The following is a 22819-nucleotide window of genomic DNA, read 5'->3' on the forward strand; positions in this document are numbered from 1 at the left end:
CTGGTAAACAGTTATCATTACATTAATTTAAGCAAACATACTTTCTAGTAGAGTTAATACCCATTTATTAGTTATTAAATACTGGCAGACTTGGGTAACACTGAGATGTGCATTTTGAAGTGTTAAAATAGTTTAGCATTAAAGTTGAGGAAATGACTTTTTTTGGTTTATGTCTGTAGTATTTGAGCCACCATGTTAAACGAACGTTAAGAAAGTGTTTGGGGCACCTGGGTGGCTCAGTTGGTTAAGTGACTGCCTTCGGCTCAGGTCATGATCCTGGAGTCCCAGGATCGAGTCCCGCATCGGGCTCCCTGCTCAGCAGAGAGTCTGCCTCTCCCTCTGACCCTCCCCCCTCTCACGCTCTCTCTCTCTCTCAAATAAATAAATAAAGTCTTAAAAAAAAAAAAAAGTGTTTGGAACAAGGAAAAAAATAATTTCTTCACTGACTTACACATACATGCACAAAACAAAGCATAATCCTACAGTGACTTCCCAACTTCTTCCTTATACATAAGAATTACCAAACAGTAAAACTTGGAACATTTGCTTTTAGTCTTCCCAGCAAGCAAGCTAATACAGAGAAAAGCAAATCACTTATTACTCTTTTTAAAAATTCTGTAATCTATTTTCCCTTCTCCCTCTCCAAAGATTAGCTGGTTTGTCTCCCACAAGAGATCGAATCCAGGGGTGGCTGGGTGGCTCAGTTGGCTAAGCATCCAAGTCTTGGGTTTGGCTCAGGTCATGATCTCAGGGTTGTGAGATCGAGCCCTGGGTTGGGCTCTTGCTCAGTGGGGAGTCTGCTTGAGATTATCTCCTCTCTCTCAAATACATAAGTAAATCTTAAAAAAAAAAAAAACCCACCTTATTTCATAAAATTTTTTAATTTTTTATTGTTATGTTAATCACCATATATTACATCATTTGTTTTGGTTATTTCATAAAATTTAAACAAAAAGTCTTCACTGTAATATACAAAACCAGGAATCTTTTTCCCAAAACAGGCTAATACAAAAATCTTTGTATTATATATGTATTATGTTTTGCAAATAAAGTGAGAGGTTATGCTATTCATGACGATACTCAGAAGAGTAAGTGAGTAAGTTGATAAAAACAGGTACTGAAACACAAAGGGAACAGGAGAAATACTGAGCATAAGATGAAACCAAAAAATATTTTTCTTTAATATTTTATTTCAACAAGAGTCAACTTCTACATTAAAAAATGAACCAATTCAAGATATTTTTCACTAAATTTCACAAAGTTATGTAATACATTTAAGTTAGTGTTTAATAGAGCTCTCAGCTTAAACATTTCATATCTTCAACCTAAACTTCCAATATCAAAAAATTTTAAGGCATCAATTTGTTTTCCCAGCTTTTCCTCAACACAAATTATTTCCAAGTTGAAGTTTTCACACCGTTTTTAATCAAAATTAAACTTGCAGTATTAACAGAAGTAGAAGGTTACCCATGAGCTATTTCTTATTATTAAATTTTATGCCTACAGAGCCTTCTCCCATTTTTCTCTTAATTTTATTTTTTTTACAGCACCGGAATCACTTGGGTTAGTAAAACAAAAAATATATCCTGTCAACACTTTTAAAGGAATTAAGTTTTAAATATTACACGTAAGAAAGCACACTACTCTCTTTAAGGGCTACAAGTTTCTATGAATAATATATACATGAAATTAGTAATGGAATGATACCAAAAAAATTTGACACTGATTTAAAAAATTGTATTACATCCTCATAATATGAAAACAAATCTGACCATATATGTATATAATCACACCTGAGATCTCTTCATTAAACTGTAAATCTCTAAAAGAACAATCCACAGTATTTCAAATGCAAAGAAATGATTCCTACCTTGCCTGCTTCTCTTTCTAAGTCGACATACTCCCGGCTAGGTGTCTGTCGTTGTTCTCCCTGCCAGCTGGCCGGAAAAAACTGGAGAGACAGATTGGTTCCTGTGGCCACAAAAGCCTTTTAGAAAAATCAATACAAACAGGATCAGGAGCAGGACATTACATAAATTATGCAGGCAGTCATTTATTTTTACATCAGTTTCTGTCTTAAGCCAGGCAGCACCGAGAATACTTAAAAGTAAAAAACATGCACTCATCATTTTTCTTAAGTATTAAGTTACAAACATCTGATTCCATTTTGAGGACATTTGCCATTGGCTGCTTAAATATAAAATCAGACATGGAATCAATACTTTCTTTCAGGTCATTTTTTGCTGACGTTAGGATCTCGCATTGCTAATGTCTAACAAGAAGCCATCATCCCTGAATTTAAAAACTTCTATTTTTAAATGTGAAAATCACTAAAGATCTAAACATTTTGAATTTTAAAGCATACCACAATTTCAAGATGTGTAAATGAGGCATTTTAATTTCTCTTGATTTCCCTCGCCTAATGGAACACTATGTTCTAAACCTATGTTAAAAATGCACAGGACTGCCTCTTCTGATAAATGATACATTAGCATGTAATGTGACAGAACTTCTCATCTCTCTAAAACCTCAGGTGACTTAAAAAATATGCATTTTCTGAAATTTAACTTTAGGAGAAGTGGATCTGACTATACAAAAGAGTATTCATCTAATATTTATAATAAGATTTGGATGCATGGTTCAACAGACAGAACAATCTAAAACCATTTCAATAAAGTATTCTGTGTAACCCCTAAGCAATTTAACTATATTTCCTCCAAGTAAAAAAATGGACATAGCATTGTCCCTCTTCCCAAGGGAAATTCAGAAAGAAACAAAGAAGTAAAAAACATTTTGAAAACACACACACACACATTTTTCATCATCTAAACGTAAATTCTTCTTTTTTTGTTGAAATGAGAAAAGGTTTTGGTTTGTTTTACTTTACTAATTAAAGTTCCATAACATACTTTGTTTCCAATCAAAGACTCTTCATCTGAAAGGAAGGGGTTCACATTTTGGGCAATTTGTTTAAAGCCATCAGCTGCTTCAACTATCCACCAGTACCCCTGGTGATTAACAGCTTAGATTCTTTAGAGACAAAAAATTTATTCTTCCTATTTCTATTATTGGTACTGGAGGTACAACTGTCAACCTAACTGCTAAATCTCTATAGAAATCTTTGATGGCATTCACCTCGTCAAGTGGGATACTCTTTCTTGTGGAATTTTATATAAATAGGAACTGAACAAACATCAATATAACAACATTAACCTTTAAAAAAAATCTTTCCCCATTAACACTAAGTTTAAAAGAAAAGTGGAGTGAAATTAACCAACAATAGTTCAAATGAAAAGCAGACTCTAGAAGGTACACTGCCTAGGCTGTATGACAAAGCAAGTTACTTAGCTGTAGCTCAGTTTCCCCACTAATTATTTGTAAAGTGCTTATAATAGTACCAGGTAAATGCCATTTAAGTATTTGCTAAATAAGAGAAATACTTTTGAGCTGGATAAAAAAGCTAACTTTTTCAGCCTCAGATAATAAAATAAATTCTCAGAGTAGAGTGGTGGCAGGTAAGATTCAGTCCATGAATGAATGCCTTGTATCAAAATCCCCAAGGCATTTTTCTTTAGTATTCACCTAGTAACAAATCCTTCCACCCCCAGTGTACCCCAAATCAGCTCCTTGCTAAGTAAAAACAGTCTATAGATCTTATTACCTCACCTCCTGTCTGAAGACCAACCTCAGAAGAGATTTCCTGCTTCATCACTTCATGCCCATTATCTCATCAAGATCTCTCTCTCTGAGAGAGAAGTGGTAAAAACAGATCATTCTAGAATAGCATTTTGCAAATTTATTTGACCATAGAACTCTTTTTTTAACGGAATATCTACACACGCATAACAATTGGGAAAATTCTGTTCAAAAACATAAAAATGCTACAGTGGTATCACTGTCTATATGTAAGATTTCCAGATCGTCCCAATGATTATTCTACAGGTTTCACTAATTGTAAAATAACAAACCTTATGCCAATCCAACATACCTTTATCCTTCCATCTTCAGGATTAAAAATATAGTTTTTACGGCTGTCACAGTCATCACCATACCTGAATTCTTTTCTTTAATTTACCATTAGTGTTGAAGACTTCTCCAACACTCTTACCACAATAACAACTTACATGAGGAATAAAACAGACCAAATAGATTCTACCCCTTACCCATAATCACTTTTATTCATGCTATGATTAAGGAGTCTGGGTAAGTTTTATAGTTATGATCACATCTATCTAAAAACAAAATAAATTCATTAACCTCAATGATACACTAAGGGGATGTTCAAAATTAAAAGAATAAAAAGAGGGGAGAAAGGTCGATAATAGTTTTGGTAACTATGCATATTTTTACTGTATATAGCTGCTGTCAAAACAGAGGCAAAATAATGCCTTCTACACACCTATTTCCCACAACCAAAAATAAGTAAAAGCCACAGCCTGTTCTTAACTAAAAAATAAATTTCAGGCATTATATTAACCTCTAAATTCAATTAATCAAGTACTGATGATACAAAAAGCGTTATGCAGAGTACCTGTTTAGAGGAGAGTATATTAATGTATACACCACAAAGTTAATGTGGTCTCCACCCTCTAGGAGCTAGGTAGGGATCCTGTAATTTAAATGTGAAGAATACTGAATTAAAGGGGGAGGGAACTAGAAAAAGTGAAATTCCTTCCCAAATACAAAGTTACGTTATTCAACAAATTAAGACACATATGCTATATTAAGTGCAAATCTTACACAGAATTCAACCTACCCTCCTTTAATTTTTAATACTTGTCAGATATTAAGAAGTTATTAAAATTTGTAGGATCAGGTATCTGGAAGAGGAAGGCCTAGAATATCTGATTTATCCCTGGAAAGAAACTTATGATAAATACAAGCAACCTATAATACTGCTATAATATTATAGTAATATTATAACAGAGCAAAAAAATTCAGATCTACTGTGGGTTAAATTATACTTCCAATTCATAATTATATGCAGCAAAGTCCCTGATGTGACAGAAAACAACCTCATAGCTATACTTCATTAGGTTTCCAAAAAAAACCCCTCAGCTTTAAAAAATCATTAAGTACTTTGTACCTCATCTTTCACACTTACATCAATTAACTTCAGGAAATCCATTGGTTAGGTATGCCATCTACCTTTTCGAAAGGAAGCTCAGACAAAGAATGATATAATCGCTGCATCAACTAATGAATGATTCTTCTACCACTCAAGGCCCAAACCGAAAGTATGTGTCTTAGACATTTTAATCATATAACTATTATAACTACTCAAGAAACTTGGAAGTGGGCTAAAAGCTGGAGATTTTCTTTCATAACATGCACTAATGACCTAATATTCTAGAGCTCCTAATAAATTTAGTCAGTATCTTCACATCATCTGTAATACAATTCTAAAAAGTCTTCATTTTAAATAGCAAAATATTCTTAAAAATAAATTTGATGTAGGTGATGAAAAGGGAGAATTTTACGGTACTTGCATTGTTTTTCAATAAAATATATTCTCCATGAAGGAGGTGGGAAAAGTAAATGTTCCAATATGTCCTCTTATTGTTAACCTAAATTCAAACTCCGCCATAGCTTCAAGTCTCTGCAAACGCAATGGGCCCAGTTCAGAGTAGATAACTAGATTCCACTATACAGTACTTCAACTTCTTTTTTCTTTTTTTTAATTAATAAGATCTCTTTTCTTTAGCTTCTTCCTACTTACCCTTTGGCTTTTTCATTCCCTCCTCGTTAGCACCTCCAATAGGACAAACCAAAAAGGAGATGAGACACTTCAATTTTTTCCCCCCAAGGTAAGGTTTGGTGAAGGCGAAGCACCAAATCTACCACCTGAAACAAGGCCTCAAGATCAACTGTGGGTTTCGCAAATCCATGCAATTCTTTAGGAATTGCGGCACTAAACGGGGGAGACGTTTTTGAGGTTTGAAAAAAGATGATAATGGTTTCTGTTTCTCCTGAGCCTTAACATTTTAAGAAAATAAAATGGCTCATTCTTTAGGGCTTCTTTTTCTCTATTAGGACAATAGATAGCTGGTATAATTGGCTATACCGCGGTGAAACAGCTTCACATAGAAATTTACCAACAAACCTAGCGTCCTGAGAAACCAACTCTCGCCCAGGAATCAGATCCTTGAATGAAGCCCAATTCTTTTTCCGAATGGGTGTTTTCTCCCTTACAAAATACCCCAACCCCTTAATCCGTGACACAGCCTACACAAGGACCTCTCCTTGTTTAGTTGGGCTCCGGTGTAGTTCCACTCGCGGCAAACTGTTTGCCGAGTCGCGTCTGGGAAACATAACCGGCTTGCACAGGGCCACAGAGAAGCGTGTCCCCGCGAGGACGCGGCCCGCCAGTGTCTGGTTTCGCATTTTGAATCCCGAGTAGGAAGTGAGACGGCGCCCGCTCAGTTCCGGGAGTCGCGGCGTCCGCGGCGCCGTGCGGAACCAGCCTGGGCCGCGGCGGCCCCCGCGCAACAAGTGACCCGCGCGCGCCTCTGTCCCCGCGCCCTTGCCCCGCCGACTTACGATTTCCGAGCGGCCGTCGCGGCAGGCGTTCTGGAAGCGCGCCTGGCGCTCCTCGTGGGGCCGGTCCCTGAAGCCCGTGTACTTAATCTGCAAGGCAGAGACGGCCCGAAATCAGGAGCCAAATCCGCGACGCCGCCTGCGCGCCCACCCGCCCCGCGCGGCGCAGATAAGGGCAAGCAGAGTCTGCGGGCAGGCGGCTGCCCGGGCGAGATTGCCCCTCCGCCGGGCTGCCCGGGGCCGCGCCGCCCAAACTTTTCTCCGCCCTGGCCCACTCGGGGCGCGCCGCGGCCTCCGCGCCGCCCGCCTGCCTCACCTCGCATTCGCGGCTCAGCTTCCTGAAGAACTCCTCGTTCTCGAACTTGCTTCTCTGGTCGAGGCACGACGCGCGGCATCTTCCCGCTCTGAGGCCGCGCCGGCCGGCCGGGCTCCGGGCTTGCGCGGCACCCGCTGGCCGGCTTCGCGCTGACCGACTGACCGCCCACCCGCGGCTCCCTGACTCTGGCTTCCCTTTGTTTCAGGCGCCCGCCCGCGTGGGCTCCCAATCCCGGGAGTCTGAGGTGCAGCCGCCCGCTCGAGCCCAGCCCACGCCGCCGCCGTCGCCTCAGCCGTTGCCTACCGCCCGCGCGAACCCAGCACTCGCCGCCCCCGGCCGCCGCCGCCACCACCGCCACTTCCTCTTGCCGCCCACCTCGCAAGCCCGCCCGTCCGCCCCGCCCCGGTCGGCCCCACCCCTCCTCCTCGCGCGCCCGCCCGCCCCAAACTCCGGCAAACAAAACGCACCATTCACAACTCTGCGACCCGCGCCGCGCATGCGCCGCCCGCCCGCTTGCGGAGCGGCTGGGCTGCAGCGAACCAGAGCTCCTCCCGCGGCGCGGCCCTCTTTCCCTCGTCCGCCCGCGGGCTGCTCGGTGCAGAACAGCTCTGCGGGCATCTGCCCGGACCTCGGAGACGGGGAGCGGCCCGCGCGGGTCCTTTCTGTCGGCTGTATGGAACTTTGGGGCTCTTCAGCTGCTCGGAATGACCCCAAATTGTCACCTGAACGCGAGGAAACTTAAGTCCTTGGGGACTTTGTCGCCCACAATGGACGGGGAGGGATGTAGGCTGTTCTTATCAAAGACTAAAGACCACAGAATCCAACTGAATCCGCACCATGGTGGGAAAGGTCGGAGCTGTTGGGAGTCAGACGGGCCTTGGCTGGGATCTCACTCCGCTGCTTACACAAGCCTTACACAAGCCCTGGGCGCTAAGCCTCAGTTTGCCTATTTGCAAAACGCAGACACAAGCTCTCACGGTAATGAGCACTCAGTAAGTTTAAGTCTCTAAAGAAGAAAAGCTGAATTATATGTAAACCTAATGCCAGTCCATATATTTACCCAAATGTGCAATCAAACCCTAAAAAAGATCCACAAGTTTTAGGGAAGTCATTTGGCCCAAGCTGGAGAGAGTTTGACATGGGATTTATGGCAGAGGTTGACTCAAAGTTGATCCTCAATAAATTCTGATCCTTAAAATTCCAGCGTGTCCAAAACTCAGTGCAAGGATGGCAAATAGGTGCCAACTCTGACCGACAGTAGCTGGCCATATTGCAAAGGATTGTAAGGATAACAATGTCGGCCTGAATGCAGGGTTTGGCAGAATTTCCTACCCCTGCCTAGTTCAATCTCAGTTCTGCAGATAGGGAACGGAGTTAGGGTGACCAAGTGTCCAGTTTTCCAGAGACTATCCTGGTTTTACAGTGAAAGTCCCATGTCCTAAGAAACCACTGGCTCGCAAACTGGGATGGTTGGTCACACTGAGGTCCAGAGATGGATCAGTTGCCCAAGGTCAGGGAGGGAGTTTTCAGCAGAGTCAAACCTGTAGGCTGGTGGTTTTAACAAACACACTTTCTGAATAGCAAACATACAATCAACTGTCTCCAAGGGCATTCTTTCCCGGTCCATATCAAACCTGTGAATATATGAGTGTGCGCAAATAGAAAGGGTATAGATACGGATGTCAGCAAACACTACCATTGGGCCTCCATCTATCTCAGAATCTTCCCTCAGGTCTCTCTCTCTCTCTTTTTTAAGATTTTATTTATTTATTTGAGAGAGAGAGAGAGAGCATGAGGGGAGAGGATCAGAGGGAGAAGCAGACCCCGCTGAGCTGCGAGCCTGATGCCAGCTGGATCCCAGGACCCTGGAATCGTGACCTGAGCCGAAGGCAGATGCTTAGCCAACTGAGCCACCCAGGCGCCCCCCCCCCCAGGTCTCTTTCAATTGCAAGTGACAGAAACCCAATTCAAGCAAACTTAAAGGTAGAAAGGGGCCTGTTTTATTTAAGTAAATAAATCACACAGAGGGGGTAGTCTCCTTTTCTTTTCCATTTCTCCATTTCTTCTCACTGCTTAACTTTCTCAAGCTTTCTTCATTGGCAGCCATTTCCTGGCAAAGGATGGGAGCAGCCACTTCTCCATCTCTAAGTCATAAAATTTCTGGGAAGGACTTTGATTGGCCCAGTCTGGATCACATACTCTTCCCTCTATCAGATCACCACGTCCAGGCTGATATGATGACATGGGCTAGCTTATGTCACATGCTCTCCCTAGGGAAGAGCTCGGGGTTGGGGGGCCTGGGATAGGCAGCCTCAGATAGAACCTGATGGATTGAAAGAGGGGAAGAGCAGTTTCTCCAAAATGGGGGAATGAGAGTGCATTGTGGGCCCACTGAGCAGTTTCTATCAGCTACATCTGGCAAAGGATACCATCTTTATTTTGCTGCCTAAAGGTTCTGATGAAACTGGAGAGGGAAACTCCAAATCAGCACAGGCAAAGCGCAGGCAAATCCAGCCTTAAAACATCTGCAACTTATGTTGAGAGGTGGGTGAGGCAGCATCCACCCCAAGGCACCAAGGCACCAAGGCAGAACTAAGTCCCTCACAAGGAACAGAAGCTTTCAATCCATCTGCTGTGTCTACTTTAAGTCTTCCCCAGTCCAGCTAAGACCTTTGGACACTAGGACAATGCAGCCATTGTCTAAATGAGAGGAAAACGATGTGGCCTTCAGACGGGGAGCAGAGTTCCTGATGTTCGCCTCTGTGGTAGGAAGAGAGTATATCCCATGTCACACCATTTGGCACCATCATATTCTGTCTAGATAGGCATTAGTATAAAATTTTCCATTTCTGTCTTTAAAGAATGATCCACAAGGCAGCACTCTTACTCCAGCGGGTCCAGGTAGGGTTCATGGACCTGCAGCCGATCTTGGCGGAGGGGTGGGAGTACAGAGCAGGGCAGAGTACGAGAATTGTCAGCCTCATGGGGGTGGGGAATGATGTCCTGAGGGAAAGGGATGAGAAAGCCTGCCAGGCAAATCCAGAACAGCAGCACCACAGACAGCCTTTGGCAACTCCAGGCCACAGGATAACCCACTCGGCATTGTCTGGCGTCCAACCAGCCAGGACGACTGGGAAACCAGCCGCAGGCTGGAGGAGGCCATCTCCTCGGCTGACCTCTGTATGCCTTTTTTGTTGTTGTTGTGAAAGTTTTTTTCACTTACTTTAAAAATTAGATGAAAGGAAATTAATAAAGGAAAAGTTCACCCTCGTCAGGTGTATTTAACCCTGTGTTTCTGTCTGGCTGGGTATGGATTGGTCCAGGCACCACCCTATGGAGGGGTTTGCAAAGAGCCAGCTCTAGCAGGGTCGGTCCAGAGATGGAAGCCTGTGGGTATCTGTTCTTTGCCTAGAAACACCCTTCCCATTCCAAAAACCTGGCTGAATTCTCTCTGAAGCCCTGCCATTTGGAGCCTTCCTTTCCTAAGGATTCAGCCAGCCCAGGGCCTCTTCTCTCTTATCTTCCTGGGTGGGCAGTTGCTCCTACAGGACTCCCCGACTGATCTCGAATGGGTGGGCAGAGAATGCACAGTAACACTGAGCAGGGGATGAGAACTCTCAATTGTTCGGCTCAACTGTGAAGCTGTGAATTGGCTGCTTTTATGTCCCTTATCTCAGTTAATTCAGAGAACCACTTTCTAAGACAAGTTTTCTTGTCCTAATCAGATGGATGAGGAAATAGAGACTCTGAAACAACAAATAAGTGACCATAGGACAGTGACAAGACCTTGACTCATTAGAGATAACAAAATGGCATTGGGATAGATCATCTTCGTTCACTCTTCACCATAATCCTGCATTTTGGTATAATTGACCCTATTCTACAGATGAAGGAACTGAGGCTCAGAAGGGCTGGCAATCCCAGGACTGTGCTCTTAACTGTTCCACCCCAAGACATCCACTGGTAGAGCTGCCAAAAACGCCGCTCATCTCTCTAGCTGAACTGCAAACTGTTGGACAGTTGCAACTGGGGTCATTCCTCCTGGGGCACCCTACCATGCTCCCAAAGGGTCCCCAACAGGCTGAATGAAGGGATCCTATCGTGGCAGGATGTGTTTCTTGACCTTGACGGTTGTGCATTCCTGTCCCCTGAGCCCAACTGTTTGTCCTTCCTTGGCTTGGAAGGTCAAGGCCTAGACATCCTGCCTCCTTAAGTCTGGCAGAAAGGATGGCTTTATCCAGGTGTGGTGTCGGCAGCTCCCCCCATCTGCTTCTCCTCATAGAGAGGGTGAAGTCTTCCCAGGCCCCTGAGCCTCTAGTGCGTTTTTTTTTTTTTTTTTCCCTAAGGAAACTGTTTCCCTCCAGTTACTGAGGAAATATTGTGCCATCTTGAAGCTGAAATAGGATCTGGAGCCACAAATGAGACTTGATGGTGGTGGGAGAGAAGGGAAATTAATGGCTGGCACAGCTCCTAAAGCCCCAGCTCTACCTAGCTTCTAGTTTGGGGATGGAGTTGGGCCTAAGTCCAGAATGAGGGTGTCATCTGCCAAATTAAGCTGTTTCCAGGGCCCTAAAGAATTCTTTTTTGAGATATAATTTATCTACACCATAAAATTCACCCCTAGGCCCTTAAGAATTTCCCCTCCCAGGAGGTTCTCCCCCTTCTTAGCTCCCCTGCCACCCTCCCCCACTAGCTCAGCCATCCCAGAGGGAGAGGAAAACCGAGAGGAGCAAGTTTCCCTAGAATAGCATTTCTTCAGTGTTGGGATCAATAAACCCGTTTGCTTAAAAGGAACCAGATGATTTCATCCTTGTAATTACAAGTTTGACGTTTGCAAATCTTGCCCAGGCTCCAAATGAGCCTCTTTGTCATGGGAGGCGGAGGGGTTTTGTCTGGATGCCTGGGGATGGGGACTGAGCCTTGAATCTGGGAAGAGAGCCAGACTGGGGTCAGGAGGCCTGGCTGACCAGTCTTCGAGGGTTATTTGGGACTGCTCCTCTTCTCCTCCCCTGCTCTCCAAGTTTCTGGCTGGTGATGGGAAACAGACGAGTCTAGGGGACTAGAGAATGGCAGTGGTGAGCTCTAACCGCACTGCCCCTCTCCCCAAGCCCCTCCCCCAAGCCTCTGATTTGCCTATGGCAGGAAGACTAGGGCCCTCAGCCCAGTATTCATGACTTGCTTTCCTTTCCAATCCCATCTCCCATCATTTATCCCCATTGGCACGCTGCAATCCAGCCATTCTGACCTGATTACCTTCCCACATGCCTCAGAGTCTTTGCTCTTACTGTACCTTCAGTCTAACATGACTTCCTCCCCTTTCTCTGCTGTGAAAACTCACATTTTTTCTTTAAATACAAGTTCAGGAGCCTTTGATTGTCCTCCACAGACTGACTACCCCACTGAGTCCCTCACTCTGTCATTTGGGTCCACACAATGCGTCAATGCATTGGGGTCAGCTCATGTAGGACATAGCAGCACCCTGTGAGGATTTGGCTCCCACTAATTTATGTTCATTTTACTACTGTGCAGCCTTCATATGAGTGTCTCTCACCCCACACTTCCATTTTTTTTAAATTATTTAAAACTTGCACATATTTTTGTAGAAAATTTAGGAAATATAGGAAGAGAGTCTCACCACCTCAGAACAATCATTGCTACATTTAAGTATATGTTCTTTGGCCTCTCTCCATCTACATTTCTTCACATAGTTATGATGTTCTATAGGAACAGTTTTGAATACTCTGTTATCACCTAACATTATGGCATAAATATTTTCCCATGTAATCCTATAAAACTCTTAATGACATCCTGGCTGATCTCCTATTGTTGGGCATTTATTCGGGTTGTTTCCTATTATTTGCTATTTTAAAATAGGCTTCTGTGAACATCATGGTGCTTACGGGTTTTTCTTAAAAGTTTCAGATAGTGTTTTTAGGGTCAATTTCCAGAAGTAGAACCACTGTGTCAAAAGGTATGGGAATTTTAAGGTTCCTGATACCTGTTGCCAAATTTTTCTTGGCACTGACTCTTCTTTCTTCTTGAGTCTTAAAAATCCTTCCTCCCTCCCTCCTGCTCGGTGGGGTCCTGCTTCTCCCTCTCCCACTCCCCCTGCTTGTGTTCCCTCTCTCGCTGTGTCTCTCTGTCAAGTAAATAACATCTTAAAAAAAAAAATCCTTCCTCCCTCCATTTCTCTTCTCAGTGTCTCAGACACAGGAAATGCCAACCAAGAATAAACCAAGACCTGCAGGTAGAAATCAATGGATCAATAAAGGAGGTTGAATAATTCAACATTCACTTCTGGCTCATTATCGACTCTTGACTCCAAATGCATCCCCTTTTACCTCCTCTCCTTTTGTCTGCGTGCTGATGATGCCTCAACACCATGTCCTCTTCTGGGTTTCTTCCCCAGATTTTCCAAGCTCTAAACCATCCTAGCAGGCAGGGTTCCCCACCATGCTGTAATATCGTATTGCAAATAGGCAGACAGAATGACTAGCCCGTAGCCTCCTCACCAGTCCTCCTTCCCTCTAGGAACACAAGAGGGACAAATAAAGCAGACAATAATTCTCTTCTTCTAGATGATACTTCTGAGTGAATGGACAGTGAATTTGACTTCAGACCGTTCTAGTCCTGGTTAACTTCCTCAGTGTAGCTTGTTTTTTTCCCCCCTTTCTCAGCCAGGCAAATTCATTCTCTTTCATTAAATGTGGGGTCTGGGACGCCTGGGTGGCTCAGTGGGTTAAGCGTCTGCCTTCAGCTCAGGTCATGATCCCAGGGTCCTGGGACTGAGCCCCGCATCGGGCTCTCTGCTTAGCGGGGAGCCTGCTTCCCTCTCCCTCTGCCCCTTCCCGCACTCATGCGCTCTCTCTCACGCGCTCTCTCTCTCTCTCTCTTTTTCAAATAAATAAATAAATAAATAGTCTTTAAAAAAACCCCAACAAGGGGCGCCTGGGTGGCTCAGTCATTAAGCGTCTGCCTTCGGCTCAGGTCATGATCCCAGGGTCCTGGGATCAAGCCCCGCATTGGGTTCCCTGCTCAGCGGGCAGACTGCTTCTCCCTCTCCAGCTCCCCTGCTTGTGTTCCTTCTCTCGATGTGTGTCTCTCTCTGTCAAATAAATAAATAAAATCTTTAAGAAAATAAAAATAAAATAAAATAAACCCCCCCCAACAAAACACATGGGGTCAGAGGCCTCTGAGAACTGTGCTGGGAGAATGACTGCCCCACACCAATGCCTGACCTGGAGACTGGACCTAACCTCCTCAAAGGCACCATTGATAGCTTCCCCAGCCCACCTGATACTAGGGAAGCTTGCTCCTCCTGCCCCAGGGGAGCGCCCAGGAAGCCTTGCAGCTTAGGTAGTGTTGGTGATTGAGATGGACACAGAGATGAGCCACCTAGATCCCTCTTCAGTGAAGGACTTGTTACCTGAGCAGCCGGGATTGCTCTCAGCCCTTTCTGGAATTCCCTGAGCTACAGAGAGCTACCTGCAAGTCATTCTTTCTTTCTGGGCAGCTTATAGCCAGTGACTGGTGATGGGTGTGTAAAGGCCCAGCAGAGCAATGCTGATGGGTCATATGAGCTCTAGGGCTCCCTAGAGTCACCTGAAACTCTTGCTGGGCTGAAGAATAGCTTGACTTCTTCCTCTATTCAATTCTCCTTTTTTCCTCTCCCAGCAACATGTTTTGATCCCAAGGGCACTCCTTTTTTTCTTTTATTTTTAAAAGATATTTTATTTATTTATTTGACAGAGAGAGAGTGAGAGCACATTCCAGGAGACAGAGGGAGAGGGAGAAGCAGGTTCCTTGATGAGCAGGGAGCCCGACGTGGGACTCGATCCCAGGACCCTGGGATCATGACCTGAGCCTAAGGCCGCCGCTTAACCCACTGAGCCACCCAGGCGCCCCCCAAGGGCACTCTTTAATAAACATCTTGCAAGCAAAACTTCCTAGAGCACTTGACCTGTAACAGTGACAAATAGTTATTCCCAAGAGAGCTTCACCCAGTGCCATCTCCCTCAGTATACCTGCGTCTGACCTGACTTAGATTCTGGCCGATGAGGCGCTGTGGGGAGGTCACTTTATAAATGTGTTTTAAGGTCTTGTTAAGTTTTATTTATTTATTTAAAGATTTTATTTTTTAAAAAGATTTTATTTATTTATTGAGAGAGAGAGAGCATGAGAGAGAGAGAGAGAGAGAGAGCACGAGCTGAGGGGAGGGGTAGAGGGAGAAACAGACTCCGCATTGAACAGGGAGCCCAATGCGGGGCTTAATCCCAGGACCCTGGGATCATAACCTAAGCTGCAGGCAGATGCTTAACTGACTGAGACACCCAGGCTCCCTTGAGATTTTATCTTTAAGTGATCTCTACACCCAACGTGGGGCTCAAACTTATAACTCTGAGATCAAGAGTCACATATTCCACTGACTGAGCCACCCAAGCGCCCCTGTTAAATTTTATTTTTAAAAGCCTTTAAAAAATTGTTTTGGAAGAGACATGAGCCATTTGGGGACAACAGTGGTTGTCTGGTATGAGTTGAGATGCCTCATTTGTAAAATATGGACACTATATAACATTTGCTTTAGTAAAAGTAAATTTCCAAACACTCTGTCATTGGACTTTCCCAAACTCCTTCAAAGTAATGAGAGAAGGAATTACTGTCCTATTTTGCAGCTCAGAAAATCAGGACTCAGAGCAAGTGACTATCTCATTTAAGAGTGTACAGCCAGATAGATGCACAGAGAGAGATCCCAGAAGAGCAAAGATGTCCTGAAGTGGAAGAAATTCAGTCTCTTTATTCTTTGTTAGAGTAACCTGATGGCAGAACCTGCTTCTCCCTCTCCCTCTGTCTCCTGGCATGTGCTCTCACTCTCTCTGTCAAATAAATAAATAAAATATCTTTTATGACTTGTCTAAGATCCCAGAATTGGTTACTCAGTTTTTTAATCTGTAAATTGAGGACAAAGTCATCTACCTGAGTCTGTCAGGACTGTTTTGGGGACAGGAACCCAATTAAAATTGCCTTACACAGGGGTGCCTGGGTGGCGCAGGCGGTTAAGCATCTGACTCTTGGTTTTGGCTCAGGTTGTGATCTCAGGGTTGTGGGACTGAGCCCCACATCAGGTGCCGCACTTAGCATGAAGTCTGCTTGGGTTTTTCTCTCCCTTTCCCTCTGCCCCTCCCCCTAAAATAAATAAATAAATCTTTAAAAAAATTGGCTTACATAAAAAAGGGAATGTATTAGCTCATTTAGCTGAAAACTCTGGGTGTATAAGTGACTTCAGGCATGGCTGGATCCACATGTTCAAGCACTGGCACCGGAAATCTGTCTGTCTATGTCTCTGCCTCTCTTGGTCTCTTGGTTCTGTTTTTCTGTTTTAGTTTTATTCACATGCTGACTTACCCTCCAATGGGGAGAACTGCTCTTTCCTGATATTCCCACAAAAATCTTGGGTTGACTTTAATAGGCTCTAATAGTTTGGGTTACCTGATCATCCCTGAACTGTGGACATTGAATTGCTGTCGAGAGGGTAATATTGCAGGAATGGATGTATTGGGCAGGCAAAAACACCAGACGGTACCTGGGTTAGTGCCTGGCACAAAGTTACAAGCTCTCAAAGAATGGTGGCTATGACAATCTTAAAGGTCCTTTCTGGCTCTGAAATTCTAGGATGTCTATAACTCTATACTTTGATACAAATCCAACGATAAATGTTGGCAGTCAAGGGAAGCCTGGGATAACAGTTTGAGTTCATACAAGGTCTAGTTAAAATACCATAAAATGAGCTGAGAAGGGGCCTGAAAAGGAACACATGCTCTCCTATAGCAGAGGGTAGCTGCCTGTGGCTTGCCTCCTTTTGTAGCTGAGCCAGAGGAGAGGCAATGACAGAATTAGGGTATGACCCTGGAAGGGATTCCCTGAGGCTCTGGGGGCTGCTCTGTCCATAGCTCTCTCGAAGGATCTTGCTTCTTTTAACATTGAATGACTTGGCTGGACCAGCTCTGGGAGCTAAAGGATGCCCAGGATGGGCTGGGGGGAGTGCATTGGGCTGCAAAGACTGCCCAGTGTGGCTGCTTTGGTTAGGTGGTGACCAAGCAATCCCCCAGTCAGAGCCATGTGTGGCGTAAGGGTTGTGTGTAGGTGGCAAGCCCAGAGGAGGCAGGGCTGGAGCTCAGGTTCCAGCCAGGCTCTCATTCACATGGTAAACCAGGTAAGTGGTGCCCCCTGGAGGTTAGTGCTGCAATAGCTCTTCCGTCTGCCCTACCTGGACACTGTGGAAGGGAAGCCTGTGCCACCTGGGACAATGGGGTTACTGGCTGTTTCCTGGCTTCTCACTTAAGATTCCCATTGCCAAGAGCTGTTTGCGTATCCTCCCTCTTTGAGAAAATTATTCTTTTCTCAGATGTGCTGAGTCTTGTAGGTGTATTGGTCGCCTGGAAGCTAGGCAGTTAGGATATCTCCTGGTAGGGAGGATCAGAGAGGCCAACTGAATGTCTGAGGTCACACAGCAGAGGAACAGTTGTATTAAAACTCAAGATCCCTGCCCATCAGTGGCCTTCCCTAGCACAGCAGAACTCTGTGTGTCGGGAGTAGCAAACTGATGGTGGTATTCCTGGCAGATGCTGAGAGGCCCAGCAACAGAGCCAGAGTTTTAGAGTCTTGGGTCCAGGGTCTCTGGAAGGACCTGGAAGCTACAGTCCTTCCTCCAGGCCAGAAGAGCTGCTCCTTAGTTAAGAGACATAAAACAGCCACAGGTGCCTCCACCACCTTTTGATGAATATTTCTGCCACTGATGCTAATTTCCTGAAAGGCTTTTCTTCCACCTTCAGGTTCCCCCTCAAAAGGGTTCTTGCTCCTTAACAGTAGATGCATAATGCAGTGGCTCCTTGGTGGTCACTGGCATGCTCTTCCACCAGCACCTGTGGCTAAAAGCTGGGAATGGATAAGTCCTGGACCACAGCCGGAGGAGACTGGGGCTGGAGTAGGGTCCCACTGGGATTGTTTCCAGAGGCACAGATGAGGAGAAGCAGGCCCAGAGAGGCAAGCGGCTTGCCTGAAGACACACACAGAAGAACAGGCCCCGATAAGAATATTCATCCGAAAATAGGTATGCTGAACTCTGCTCTGTGAGACCATCTGATCTTGAGTTCTTTCAGGCTTCAAATGGGTCTTCCTCTCCTTCCCATTTGCCCCACAGACCAATGGGCCCAAACCCAGCTCCTTGTGACCATGAAGTTATCATTGTGATTTTAGAGAGTAGGAGGCCAGAATCCTGTCCTGATCAGCTTTCCATGGTGGAGAGGAGGAGAGAAGGGTCTTCCCCAGCAACACTGGCCCTACCTATGTCCCCACCCTGGACAGGACATCCCCTTGGGGCTTTTCCTGGATCTGGTGGGTAGGGGCTGAGGTCTCCCAGGCCCTAGGAAGGGGTGATGAGTTCCCAGGCCGGGCTGGGTGGGAGAGCTCTCAGCCAGAGTGCCCCAGGAGCCCTCCGGTGTGTGTGGGGGGAGGGGGAGTGGTCAGAGCTGGCCTCCTGCTTTTGTCTAAAGCTCCTTGGAACAACAGGACATCTAGGAGTCTCTCCCAGCTTCTACCTCCCCTTCCCTCATCTGTCACCAAGTCCTGTCCATCTGCTTTATGAACTTGCTCGCTGTCTTCTATGAAGGACTCATTGTCTAGTTCTGCATTGCCCTCCCCTGGTTTCTCCAATTCTACTCTCCTCCTTCGGTTCCTCTGGATTCTGTAATCCCAAAGATCCTTCTGGAAGGTGAATCTGACCAGAACATTTCCCTCCCATGGCTCCCCAGTGCCTCAAGGTAGGGTCCATGCTCCCTCCCAGGCTTACAAACCTGGTGCCCCAGTTCTGGGCCCGTTTCCCCTCTTAGCCTTCCCGTATGGGCCACAGTGACACAGAGCTGCTGGGATGGAACAGGCTAATTCCTACCTCCAAGCCTTTGCTCCTGCTGTGCCCTCTAGCCGACATAGCTCCTCCTCCCCCCCCCCCCCCCCCGCTGTCTCCATACCCTCCACTCTTTCCTACTGGTCCTTTCAGATGCTCCTCCAGAAGACTTCTCTGACTCACCACCTCACCCAAGTTACATCAGCATCTCACTGTGCTCCCACAGCCTTTGCCACTGACCCTTTCTATCATCCACCCAAGGTCTCAGTGGCCAGGCAACTGGGATGAGAAACAGATCCCTGCCTACTGCCACCGTCTGAGTACCCGGGTACTTCTCTTTCGCAGCCGGAACAGCCTCAGCACTGCCCTGGCTCTCTGTCCATTTGCCTGTCTGCATGTGTGTCCACCTGCTTCTGTTTCTTCCCTCCACGCCCTTGACTTTCTTGGCGGATTGTTCCCCTGTCTCTTTTATCTGGCTCTGTTCTTCCTCATGCCTTAATATACTTGCACCTCATTTCATGAAGGACTCAAGGTGGCGTCTTTGTCACTTGCGTCCCTTCCTCACTCAGTCCCCATACGCCAGTTTCTCACAGGCGCTTTCTCTTTCCACACAGCTAATGAATTTGGTATATGGAAAGGGGAGTTCTGACTCCTTTAGAAAAGCGATGTCCTCTCCCTCCCAGGAAGTGGGGCGCTTCAGGGCACACAGCAGGTCGCCAGCCCGTTCCTACCAGGCCAGACATGAGAGGGCTGGGGCAGAGGGCACAGAGAAAAGGCCACATCAGCCGTTCCTACCAAGGCCAGACATGAGAGGGCTGGGGGCAGAGGGCACAGAGAAAAGGCCACTCTGAACCCCGTGCCACTGCATCCAGCACTGGTCAGGAGCCTCAGAGCCTTTAACCCAGGCCCCTGTGGCACTGATGGGGGAGTCCCACAGAAGAATTGTGAACCTTTCTCCTGAACCCTCCCCCACCGCATCTTCCCTTCTAGAAACTTCAGCCTCATCTAGTGTGTCTTGGGCATAGGCTTCCCTTTTCCCTCACTACAGGGCTCCAGTGTGTCCAGCTTGGGCTGGGAAGGGGTCAGTTGGGGAAGGTGAAGCCTTGAAGTGGTGGCACCTGACCCTACTGCTCCTCTTCCAGCCCCTCTCCTTCACCTGATACCTCCCTGGACCTCAGAGCTTCCATAAGCTTGGGATCCCGGCCAAGGCCCTGGAGCATCCTCCCTGGCAGCCTGTGGGCTCTTGGAAGGCAGGATTGATCCCTTTTGGGTCTCCTAGAGTCCACAGGTGGCCAGTCACGGCACGGGACCCTGGGGAGGAAGTCCATGACTCATCCATCGGTGATGAGCACCTGTGGCCCTGTGCTGCCCACCCAAACTCCTGCCCACCTCCCGGCCACGGGGGCACTAGCCAGCATGGGCTTCCACGGCCACCAGCAGGGAACTGCTCTGGGCGCGGCCAGCCCAAGCGGGGCCCTGGAAAGCCTGAAGCCAGGAGAACCACGAGACCGCAAGGACCTTGGGCAGAGCCCGCCCCTGCACGGAACGCCTGCGTCGCCTGCCTGAGACCAGGGCTGCTCCGTCCCACCGCGCCGCCTGCCGCCCGCCGACTGACGGCTGGCTCAACGGGCACGGGCCGTCAGGGGCGCAGGGGTCCTCCAGGGGAGGGAGGTCCCGTTCCGCTGCCCCCCCCCCGGCCCCCCGTCCTCGCGCCCCCACGGCGGCGAGTTTCAGCTCCCGGCGCCCTCGCGTCCGCCCGGGCTCTGGCCCCGCGCCAGGCGACTGGATCCATCACTGCCGCTGGCAGGAGGCGGGTCGGCGGGTCCCCCGGGGCTCCCAGGCCGCCGGCGCTGTCTGCCCGGGCCGCGAGGGCGGCGGCGGCGGCGCTGCGGGGGCTGCGGTCAGCGCCGCCACCGCGGACGCGCCGAGTCTCCCGCACTAATTGGCTCTCCCTCCGCCGCCCTCGCAGGTAATTGCTGCTTCGCGGGGTGGGGGCGGCCGGGGTGTCGGAGGGGAGGGACGGGCGCCGCTCCGGAGCCGGGCGTGAGGCTCGGCCCGAGCTGAGCCGCGGGGCGGCCGGGGGCCACGTGTGCGCGCTGCTCTACGGCGGCTTTGCGCCCGTCCGCCTTAGTCTTCGCGGCGGCCCTGGCACGCCGCGGTCAACCCAGGGAAAAGCCTCTCAAGTGCCCTGGGGCCTTCACCAAGATCTGAGAACCGCTCCCTGCGGGATGGGGCCTGGCAGGGACTTTAGGAACAACTGTGGGTGGCCGTCGGAGACTCGGGTGCAGCTGGGAAGCCGAGGTGGGCGCCGGCCAGTAGGTAGCTTTCCCCGCCTCCCTCAGCCAGTGGTGCCTCCCCAGGAGGAGCGCACAAGGAGAGGGGAGTCTTCCTGAGAGGACAGGGTGGGTGTGGGGCAGGAGCTGTGGGGGGCAGGGGGCCAGCCCACCATCCTGGCGGACCACTGGAATTCCTCCAGGCTCCAATTCCGAGAGAAGGTCCTAGGGTATCCCTGGGAGTCCTTTATGAGCCTGGCATCTGCTGCAGCCTGGCTGAGCCCTGACTGAACCCTAGTTCCTCCTAAGCCGCACACCCTCGGGTCTGGGAGATAACAGCCTCTGGGCAGGTGGCTCTTTGGAGAAGGCTCCTTCCCCAGACGTGAGAGAGCCTGAGGAGGGAACCGAGGGACCCTCAGAAGCAGGCCTGGACCAACCTGCAGTCAGACGTCTGGACCTCCAGGTCGGCGCTCAAGCCCAGCTAGGCCCTGCGGAGTTCTGCTCAGGTTGCCCAGGACCACCCTCCAGGCGGCTGAGTTCCTAGCTCTCACTCAGGGTCCCACTGAATGGTCGTTTGGTTGACTGTCCCCTGGTTAGAGGTGGGCAGGGATGTTCTGCTGCCTATGCCTCCCCTGAGAGGAGAGCTGCCACACCTCCTCTGGGGACCATCCTCCCTCAGGGACTGCTCCAGGTCTGGACGGAGGTGGCAGGGTGAGTCAGACAGGCCTGTGTCAAATTCCCACGCTGCCACTACTAGGTCATGACCTAGAGCGAGGCCTTTTATGTCTTGTGTCTGTTTCCTTATCTGTAAAATATGGGTAATAAAATCCATGACACGGTTGCTGTGAAGATAAATATTTGCTTGGAAGGGGTTTTGTCCTCTTCCATCCATCACTTTGCTTTTGGGGCTCAGATACTGGGGCATGGAAGGTTGGGGGCCTCTGGCCCCCCCCTCCACTCTCTGCAGCTTCTAGTTGTCTCAGGAACTCAGGAAGCCCTAGGAATAGAGACTAAGCAACATGGTAGTTTGGGGCATAAGACCGTGGGACGCTACACTATTGTTTATAGGAGCATTATTCACAATAGCCAAAAGGTGGAGACAAACCAAAGGTCCATCAACAGATAAACGGATAAACAAAATATGGTGTGTATTATTTATTTATTATTTATTCCGTCTTAGAAAGGGTATGAAATTCCGATCCATGCTACAACATGGATGCAATCTGAAGACAGTATGCTAAGCGAAATAAGCCAGACGCAAAAGGACAAATATTGTACGATTGCACTTCTATGACGTACGTGGGATAGTCAAATTCACAGGGAAGAAAGTAGAATAGTGGGTATCAGGGTTTGGGGATGAGAGGAAATAGGGAGTTAGTGTTAAATAGATATAGGATTTTCAGTTTGGGATGATGAAAAAATTCTGAAGATGGATAGTGGCAGTGGTTACATAACAACATGAATGTACTTAATACCATTGAACTGGGCATTTAAATATGACTAAAACGGTAAATTATGTTATATATATTTTACCAACAAAAAACTAAACTAAACCAAAAAAACCTGGGGTACAGGTTGGGGTATGCCCAGGTTGAGTTGTAGGAGAGGCCAGAGTGAGGAGTCTGGATGCAGCACCAAGACCTAAACCCATGGACAAGTGAGCATGGGGTATGGGTGTCCTTGAGGGGCACACTTGAGACAGTGAAGAAAAAAGCCAGGTGTTTTGCAACCCAGGCAAATTGCCACAGCCCCTGAGTGTAGCAAAGCAGGCTCAGCCCTAGGAGGAACAGGCAG

At 47.4% G+C, this 22819-nt stretch overlaps 1 protein-coding gene across 1 annotated transcript in view; it reads right to left on the reverse strand.

Moving 5' to 3' along the window:
• The window catches only part of CBFB (core-binding factor subunit beta), a 56149-nt gene extending 48914 nt beyond the window's left edge, over window positions 1-7235 (reverse strand). Inside the window, 4 exon segments of the mRNA XM_027618791.2 lie at window positions 1871-1987; window positions 6541-6627; window positions 6854-6913; window positions 6915-7235. Of these exon segments, the coding sequence (XP_027474592.1) occupies window positions 1871-1987; window positions 6541-6627; window positions 6854-6913; window positions 6915-6932 (282 nt within the window). The 5' untranslated portion in view covers window positions 6933-7235.
• Window positions 7236-22819: the final 15584 nt, after the last annotated feature.

Source organism: Zalophus californianus, chromosome 17, assembly GCF_009762305.2.
Source record: "Zalophus californianus isolate mZalCal1 chromosome 17, mZalCal1.pri.v2, whole genome shotgun sequence".
NCBI lineage: Eukaryota > Metazoa > Chordata > Mammalia > Carnivora > Otariidae > Zalophus > Zalophus californianus.